At 50.4% G+C, this 9,552-nt stretch overlaps 1 protein-coding gene across 6 annotated transcripts in view; it reads right to left on the minus strand.

The window, feature by feature from the left end:
• Positions 1-1,147, minus strand: part of Iqsec1 (IQ motif and Sec7 domain ArfGEF 1) — a 302,628-nt gene extending 301,481 nt beyond the window's left edge. For all 6 annotated transcript variants that reach the window (XR_010043749.1, XM_063237942.1, XM_063237941.1 and 3 more), the window contains exon 1: positions 870-1,147. Coding sequence is in view for 5 of the 6 variants with exons in the window: in XM_063237942.1 (XP_063094012.1) it covers positions 870-1,147 (278 nt within the window). In the remaining variant the exon portion in view is untranslated. The remainder of the gene's footprint in view (positions 1-869) is intronic.
• Between the last annotated feature and the right edge of the window lie 8,405 nt (positions 1,148-9,552).

Consider the following 9,552-nt stretch of genomic DNA (forward strand, 5'->3'; position numbering starts at 1 on the left):
CCTCCCACTTCTCCAGTACTTTTATAGTCTGCCCCAGGTCAAAGCACAGGGTAACCCCACTGGCCCCAAAGGCAGAGGTCCCTGAGGTAGGCAGGGGACCCAATATGTAGAGAAACCCCTCTACATGCGACCCCTCACCACCACCACCCCAGTCTAGATGGACACCTGCAACCGAGATGGGCACCTGCAGGGGCAGGCAGAGCGCAGGTTTGGGCACCAGTATCCAAGAGGGGAGCTCGGCCCTTAGCCTGCACGCTCCTAACAGGAACTCAAGGGCCAGGGCAGCGGGACAGTCCCTCCCCGTTCCCGCCCCCGCTTAATCCTTGGTCCGAAATAGCCCAATAGCCTGGGTAATCCTGGAGCAAGGCGGCGGAGAATTAACCCGGGCTGTTCAGGAAGACGCGAGACGCAGAGGCGTCCAGGGGGAGGAGCACCAGGCGTCTGGGGCTGGACCCAGCACAGGTTCTTTTGGGGCGGGGGGGTCTTCGACTCGCCGGCGACCCAAACGCTAAACTCACCGCGCTCCCCCTTCCCCTAACAGAGTGAGCTGCGCTCAGATCAGGCGCCGTCTGCCCGCCGCCGGAGCCCGCTGTGTGTCTGCGGACGCGGACCCTGGCCCGAGCCGGCGCGCCCCGCGATCGCACAGCTCTAGTCTCGCGCCGTCCGTGCGTCCGCGCGGAGCCCGCGGGTGAAACCCCTTGCCCCGGGAACCGCCCGCGCCAGGGTGGGGTGCAGGTCGGGGCCGCCACTCCACTAGGGGTCCGCGGGTGGCCCACCCCGGCCACATACCCTCCTCGCCCAGCCCAAGGGACGCAGAGCCCCTCAAGAAGTTCGCGCGCCCATCTCGCGCGCCCCCGGGTCCCGCTTACTTGTCGCGGCGGCTGCCGAGCTCCGGGACGGCGCCAAGCGGTTGTGGTCCGGGGCCGGGTCCAGGGCTCGAGTCGACGCGGCGGGCGCACGCGGCCAGGTGTCGCCGGTGCCGCTCCAGCAGGCCGGCGTTCTCGCGGCTCAGCCGCGCCACTTGGCGCTCCAGCTCCTCGATGCGCCGCCGCCGGCGCGCCAGCAGCCCCTGCTGCGCCGCGACGATCCGGGTCAGCTCCTGCAGGTACTCAGCCGCCCCGCCCGGGGGCTCGGCAGCGCCGGCCATGGTCCCCGCGCGGCGGCCGCGCCTCAGGCGAGCGAGCGGCGGGGCGGCGGCGCGGCCATGGTTGCGCGGCGGGGACGCCGGCTCGGCCCGGGGGGCGCGGCGGCGCGGGGCTGGCGCGGCCCCGCCTCAGCTCCCGCCCCCGAGCTCCCGCGCCGGTCGCTCCCCTCGCCGCTGCGCGCCGCTGACCGCTGCCCCTGCCCCGGGGACGCGCCGGGCCGGCGGGGCGCGGAGCTGCAGCTGCCGCGGCGGGCAAGGAGTTTGCAAAGTGCCGGCTGCGACGCGAGGGGGAGCGGGAGCCAAGCGGCAGCGCGGGAGGAGGAGGGAAAGGAAGAGGAGGAGGAGGGCGCCGCCTGCCGGGACCCGCCCTGCGCCCCTGTGCCCCGCTTATCCCCGCGCCCTGCGTTCCGCCCCCCTCACGCTCCGCGGCCCACCCCAGGGACCCCTTGGCTCTGCGCCGCGGGTGGCCCTACGCTCAGCTGCTTTCCTCTGCCAGCTCCCCTGATCTATAAATCTAATCCCTCAAAATTCAGCAAAATATATCTTCATACTATCAGCCAAGACTTTAGATAGTGTGAATCGAAAAATAAGTACTAAACTTAATGAGAATTTAGCCTTTTTTTAGATCTGTTAGAACACTGGGTTTGCTTTCTAGGCATACTGGACTTTTTCAGACTATCCCTTCCTCCTTGCAACCAGAAGGTGGCCCTGAAGCCACCAGGACTCCTAGGCTGTTGAAACGCGCCACCCTTCTCTGAACACTCCGCTAAACACCCCAGGGCTCAAGGAATGGACCCCATGTAGGATGAGCCCCTAGAGCTTAGGCACTGAAGTCCACAACAATTTGTTCTGCCTTTTTGAGCCTGTTTCCTCAACTGTGATGTTTTATATTTCCTGTTTGCATTAATCTTTACAATTTTTGTATTCCAGATTTCTTTGGGATAACATCATTCGTGCTCTCTTCTTGACTTTTGGGAGTTAGCTTATCCATTGTTTCTTTTTTTCTAGCAAATGTATGGAAAGCTATAAATTTGCCTCTGTATAAAGCTTTAGCTACATCCCACACTTTTCTAAAGTTGTTATTTACATTTTGATGACTTGGCCTCCTTTAGGCCAAGTCACTAACCTCCGACAGAGAAAGCCTGCGTGAAGGACTTTATGCTATGTCCCTCTCCCTGCCTGACCCTGATAAGCATGTGCACTGGGTGTGCCCAGCCACAAGCAGTCATAAGGCACAACTTGACTCTGCAGAAAAACAGGACTTGTGACCAAGGGTTCTGCAAAACAAAGGTTAGCTTGGGCATGCTGTAGAAATTAGTATTATCTGTATAGATCCTGTGACTACCTTATGAAAGCACCATGATATGGTATCCCATTTGTATATGTAAAAAGTATTATTTTGCTTTAAACATTTAAAACAGACCAACAATTTTGCAGCCAACTCTACTATTCCCATTTTATAATCTCTGATGCTTTCTTCTCCCAAAGATGTATGTGGCCCAGGCTTCACTCGCTATGCAAGCCCTGGCTATAGCCTCAATCATGGTCTCTACCAAGGTTTGAAGGTGAAGCTAATTCAACTGAAATCCTGGAACACATCTAGGGAGATCAGAGTCGATGGATGGGGAGGGGCAGTTGGTCCCTGCTCATGCCCAGGACCTATTTGGTGCCCCTTTCCTTGCCCCTGACAGCAGATTGGAGCTGACCTGCAGTTCCTTCTCCACACTGCCTCCTTCCTTTCTGTACTCACCACCTTGTCCTGCAGCACACAGAGTACCCAGTTAGTGCCAGGCCACCTTTGGCACTGAGACCTGGGGTAGAAGGAGGAGAGATGCAGTCCTGCCTCTCAGGAACTTCCCAGCACAGTCAGCGTAGGAGAGAGCGACCACAGACAAGGGGACAAGATGCCATGGTGAGGGTGCTCTGGGACTTCCTCCCATCTTAGAACCATGAACCATGCACGACACTGCCTGGGATCTGCTGCTTCCTGGGACCTTGAGCAAAGGAGAAAGTCACAGTGCCAGTGATCCCAGAGTGTGGCGGGTATGACCTGTTTCTCTGCTCTTGTCAGCCCTGTCCCTGGGCTTCTATGCCACGGGCACCAGGAGACACTGAGTGAAGGGACGACTTCAGCCTTGCCATCTGTCTTGATTTACTGGTTTTCCTTGACCTCTATTCTTGCATGCTGGATTGTTGCAGTTCCAGCGAAATCTCTGGAGCTGAAGGTCACAAGATTCTGCCATCAGCTGTGAAGCCACAAAAACTAGTCCTCCTGCTCATTGGTGGTGGTGAAGCTGGGGACAGTTGGCCCCACCAGACTTGGAGGCCTCTTACTCAACAACCATGGACGGCTCATTGATGGGCATCGACTGTGGCCAGTCTCTGGAGACACAAGGAACAATAGACTGGCCCCTACCCACTTAGAATTCTGCTGGGGAGACCAAAGTGGAATGAGTGGACCAGCAGGCATGTGACACAGACATCTCACAAGGCCCATGCTCAGAAGGATCCATACTCGGGTCAGTGCTCTGCTGTCTTGTCTTGACAATCTCAATTTCTGAACAAGAGACACGGCGTTTTTATTTTACACTAGGTCTGCCAGGTCGTGAGACCAATCCTGGAGAACAATAGGGAGCTGGTGAGTATATAACAGCAAGGAAAGCCTGGCACAGTCATGCCTACCTGTTAATCCCAGCATTCTGGGGGGCTGAGGCAGAAGAATGGCAAGTTCTACCCAAGTCTGGAAACTTTAGCCATTTGGCAAAACCTTGTCTCAAGATAAAAAAGACTCCAGTAGGGGGATGTATTTCAGTGTAAAAGCTCTGGGTTCCACTCCCAGTACCACAAAAATAACAACAAAACAGCAGAAATTAAGCACTGCTGTCTACCTGTTTGCATGGTGTAGGTGTGCTCCACCATGCCCAGGTTTCCAGCTGTGGTGTGACTTCAGGGACTACGGGTGGTGGCCATCAGAGCCTATGCAAGCAGACTCCAGACCCCAGTGATGTGGGCAGAAAGCAAGCCGTGGGTCCGTTTGAGATTCAGACAAAACCTGACAGGGACAGTAATGCATAAGCAAAAACATTTCCCTTGAGTAAATAAGAGGAAGGGGCAGGAAGCAAAGGTTCCAGCTGCACGCACCTCCCTGCTCTAGGTCAGGGTGTGTACCTTCCAGCACCCTCCATCAGAAGCAAGGAAGTGTCTCCTTCCCCACCTGCCACACCTTGCTGGCTTGGCCTGACCCACCATCCACCTGGTTCTGTGAGCTCTGTTGCCACATCCTCTGGCATCCCTGGCTTTCGTCCCCACCATCGGCCCCCAGATGTGCTGAATTCTTGGACCTCCCTCCCAGACTCTGACTCTTAGCCACTCAGCATCTCTCAAAGTCCCCTATATGGAGCCTTTGATTAGGCACATGATGATCAGATTGGGCAGGCGGAGGCAGGAGGGGGTGCTTTGGTCACACAAAGGAGTCAGAGAAAACCGAGGCTGTCTGCCTCAGACATTGTCCCTGTCTAAACTCCACAGTGCCTGATGAAAGAACTCGAGCCTCTGGGTTCTCACCAACACTCTGGAGATGTTGTGGTCACCACTCATTCCCTCTTCAGGAAAGGGCATTGTCATGATGTGTCCTGGCAGCCGATAGCTCACAGCTCAGACTGTCCTGGGAAGCTGCCTGTGCTCGCATGCGCTGCCCTGGAAGATGCAGGCGATGCTCCCCTCCACAGACAGCCCTTGTCCTGAGATTGGGCTGTGCAGGAGTCCGAGCCACTCCACAGAATCACACAGCTCCAAGTGTGCCAGGAGGACTGGAGAGTCCTCTTCTGGGTCTGCACAGCCATAGCACAGCTTCTCTCTCTGTCTCTCTGTCTGTCTCTGTCTCTGTCTCTCTCTCTCTCTCTCTCTCTCTCTCTCTCTCTCTCTCCCTCCCTCCCTCCCTCTCTCTGCCAACCCTGACTCCTCATGCCCCTGCTGGTGCCAGGCCAAGAACACACCACCGGGGACCCCTGTATACCAACCTCAATCTCTAACTGTCCCTGAGAAGGGACCTAGGACACCCCCTTTCCTCCACTCTTCCATCCCTGTCTTCACCCCATTTCCTTTTTACCTTCTTTTATTGGATACGCATTCTATTCTGTGACTCTAGTTAAGGTCTCCCTATGTTGTGTACAGAGAGATTCTAAAATCCAGGAGATCCATTAACTGCTTTTCCAATATTATACTTACCCACATTCAAGGCCAAGTACTTTAATTGCAGGGGGAAAAGATATAAAAGAAGATCTTTGCACCTCAAAGGAAATAAAGGTAACAAAAACTTCAGGAGGGGACAGAAAAAACATAACATTACATATAAATTAATTTTTACTATTATTATCCATATTCAGGGTCTTAGTAAGAGCGCCATCTTTTCACTATTACAGTCTATTGTAGGAAATTCATTTCTTCCTCCTTACAAACGTTCTCCCCAGAGCTCTTGCACTTGCTGTTGTAATCTGAGCTGGCTGCTTCCTGGGCGCACTGCTCAGCTAGCACCGGGGATTTCTTGGCATCGCACTTATGGACCAGGTCCACTATTTCTTGGACCTGTGAGCTCTTGTTTGAGTCCATTTTCTATTTTGTAGAGCACCTCCTCAAGCAATTCTCCCAGTGACCGGCGGGGAGAAAGTCTTTGAGTTCTTATGTGTCTGAAAGTATGTATTTTGCCTACATACTTCATTGATACTTTGGTTGGGTATAGAATTCCAGGTTAAAAATCACTTTGCTCAGAGCTTGGAAAGGTTTTCTTGTTTCTCCTCTCTCTTTCAGTGCTGCTGATGCTAGCTCATGTCTTATCCCTTTGAGGAAGAGATTCTCTTGGGGGTAGAGTAGTGTCCCTGATGGTGGATATTTTTGGTCATCCCAGTGACCAGGGAGACTGTAGTATTCAATGGGAAGATCCGAGGGTCTTAGGCTACAACACGCAGGGAGGTCCCATCCAGGAAAAATTTTCCTACCCAATTTGTGTGATATGACCTTATGTGAAGATTATGATATGCAAGACTAATAGAGACAAGGCAGAACCATGAAAACATACATGCATAAATTAAGAGCGAGGGAGAGTCTAGAAATGGACTCCCACTTCTCTGGCCAGTGAATTTTAGACAAAGATCCTAAGCCAACTCAGTAAAGGAAAAGATAATATTTCAATGTTAGTTTTGAACTTATATATCCATGTACAGAGGAATGACCCTTGACCCAGACTGCACAAAATCTATAAAAGTAAGCTTGGACAAGATTGGAGACCTAAGAACTAATATATAGAACTAAATATATAGAATTCTATGATAAAATAAGAGAAAGTCTTAATAACCTTGAATCTAATAAAGATATCTTAAACACTTCAACGAAAGCATTAACTTTAAAAGAAAAAAATCAATAAATTAGACTTCATCAAAATAAAAATACTTGCTCTTCAAATGATGCTCTTGAGAAAAAGAAAACACAAGCTGCAGCCAGACAGAAAATATTTGCAGACTGTACACCTGACAAAGGACTCAGAACTATCCACAGAACCCTTATGACTTAATAATAAAACAACTAAATTAAAAATGAGTAGGAAATTATAACATATTTCACCAAAGAATATATACAAATGGCAACTAGGAACATAAAAACACCATTAGTCATTAAGAAGATGCAAATTAAAACCACACTGACTTATGCAGGGTATCAAAAGTGCAAGCAAGAAAAGAAAAATTTAATAAATTGGACATTATGAACACTAAATAAAACTTCTGTGCTTTAAAGGACACAAATCAAAAAAATGCAAAGACAACCCACAGAATGGGGAAAAATTTTTTGGCAATCATCTGATTACAGACTTGTATCTAAAATATAAAAGAATGCTTGCAACTCAGTAATAAAAAAGACAAACAACCCAATTCAAAAATGGGCAAAGGATCTGAATATACCTTTCCTAAAAGAAGATATATAGTAAGCACTAGAAAGATGCTTACTATCATTAACCATCAGGAACATGCCAGTGAAAACCACTTGCACCCACTAGGTTGGCAAGAATAAAAACTGCAGACGGTAACAGGTATTGATAAGCATACGGAAAAACTGGAACCTGCACGGCTGCTGGTGGGATGGAATAATGGAACAGCTGCATGAGGAGCAGTCTGGCAGCTCTTCAAACATTTAAACATTTAAACCGTATGACCCGGAAATCCCACTCCTGGTTACAAATGTACAAGAACTGAACACATCATGAATCTTGAAGACATGTTGTGTAGAAGAAGCTACTCCCAAAGAGCTACATATTGTGTGGTTCCATTTATATGCCATGTTCACAATAGATGAAATGATACAGATAGAGGAAATGAGTGTCGTCAAGAGATGGTCGTACTGGAAGATAATGATTTCTCTCTGGGGTGATGAAAATGTTCTGAAATTGATCATGTGGTGATGGCCTCATATATCCAGAGATATTAAAAGTCATTGAATTGCACACTTTAAAAAAAGTGATGAATTGTATGGCATGTTAAGTGCATCTCAGTAAAGTTGTTGAATAGCAAAGTTCACGAGACACCACTGCATGCCAACGAGAATGGCTTAAATTAAGAATATCTGTGATCTCAGCACTCTGGGAAACTGAAGCAGGAAGACCGAAAGTTTGAGCCCAGCCTGGGCAATATAGTAACTTAGCAAGATCCCCTCTCAAGAAAAATGTAAAGAGCTGGGGATCTAGTTCAGTGTGAAGACCCTGGATTTCAACCCCGCACACACACACACACACACACACACACACACACACACACACACACACACTGAGCTGCTTCTCCAAACTTCTTCAGGCCAAGAGTCTAAGCTATTGCTCCTCCTTTCCTTGCTCAGATAGGATGGGAAATGGAGCTGGCTTTGAACAGAGCCAGTTTCCCAAGACTATCTCCAGCAGGCAGTAAGAACCTGAGTGATGTGCAATAGTAGAGGGACGGTGAGTGAGGAACCAGCCCTCCCAAGCATCCTGGGCTGGACTGGAACCCTGGTCACAACTGCCACTGCCTTCTCACTTGGCCACACTTGGCCACCTCCAGCCAAGGGCCTGGCCCAGAGAAGCCACAGAACATGGGTTCCTTGCTGCAGGGACCAAATGCATAATCCACTGCAATGGAGACAGTTGAGACTGGATTCTCGGTCCTGATCACTGAACTGGACCCCCGACAGAAGTTACAGAGAGGAGTGACTCTCTGTCCCAGCACAAGAGGGGAAGTGTTTTAAAATAACGAGTATCAATTGTCAACTTTTTTATTTTTAACCAGGGACCAAATACACCAAATGCCTCATGTTTGGCAGGTAGGTGCTGTGCCCCTGAGCTAAATCCCTTGCCTCAGTTGCAACATTTTAAAGGCAGATTTCACATTTCAAGAACAGAAAAAGAAAAACTACATTTGGATGGTGATGCATGCCAGTGATCCCAGCAGTCAAGGAGGCTGAAGCAGATGGAGCTTCTCTCGGTACAACCTAGGTAACTTTAGGAGACTCTGTGTCACAAAATAAAATAAAGCTGAGGGTGTAGCTCAGCTGATCCTTTCGAGCCTTCACATCCTTGGTCTGATGGGAGTTTCTCAATTTTCCACCCTAGATGCCTGTGAGCCTCCAGACCCTGGAGCTGGAGGCTCCAGCACAGTCCTGACCCTCACACGTGGACGCTGAGCCACACCTGTGTGTGGGACGGGCAGGATGGAGAGTTGAGGCCACTTTACTGCTCGTGTTACAAGGGCAGAACCAGCCCCTGCAGCTGGCCCCGCCCCAGGCTGATTAGAAGCCACGAGGCTGGAGGGGATGTCCTCCACAGAACACCTGAGTGTGGGACTGCAGGATATGCTTGGGGACCCTAAACATCTCCTGAGAGACATGAGTTTGGGACTTGGTGGTGAAACCTTTAGCAGGTGAGGGCAAGTGGGTAGAAGTTAAGTTATTGAGGGTTGCCTTTCAAGGGGACATTGGGACCTTGGCTCCTACTTTTTCTCTGCTTCCCAGCAGCAATGAGGTGAGCACCTTCTGCCATGCTTCCTGCCATGACATGCTATCTCACCATAGGCTCAAAAGCAACAAACCTTTCTTCTATTTAATTGATCATCTCAGAAATTTTGTTATAGTAATGGAACACTGACTCCCACACTGTACAAATGAAGAACTGAGACCAAAGAGGGTTGCTCAGAGCTTTAGGGACAAGATGGGGTCATGCCTTGATTCCTGGCCCTGATTGAGTTGCTCCCAATGGATTAGTGAATGCCTGCCTTGTTGTGAGCAGTTCTCACATGCTATCATCCAGAAGGGGGTACAGGGAATGTCTGGCAATGCCCTTCGCTGGGCACTCAATCCCTCCTCTCCATAACCTACATTTTCTTGTCTTGGATACCTCG

Source organism: Cavia porcellus, unplaced genomic scaffold (genome assembly GCF_034190915.1).
Source record: "Cavia porcellus strain 051 isolate PalLab524CR breed Dunkin Hartley unplaced genomic scaffold, mCavPor4.1 scaffold_27, whole genome shotgun sequence".
Classification (NCBI taxonomy): domain Eukaryota; kingdom Metazoa; phylum Chordata; class Mammalia; order Rodentia; family Caviidae; genus Cavia; species Cavia porcellus.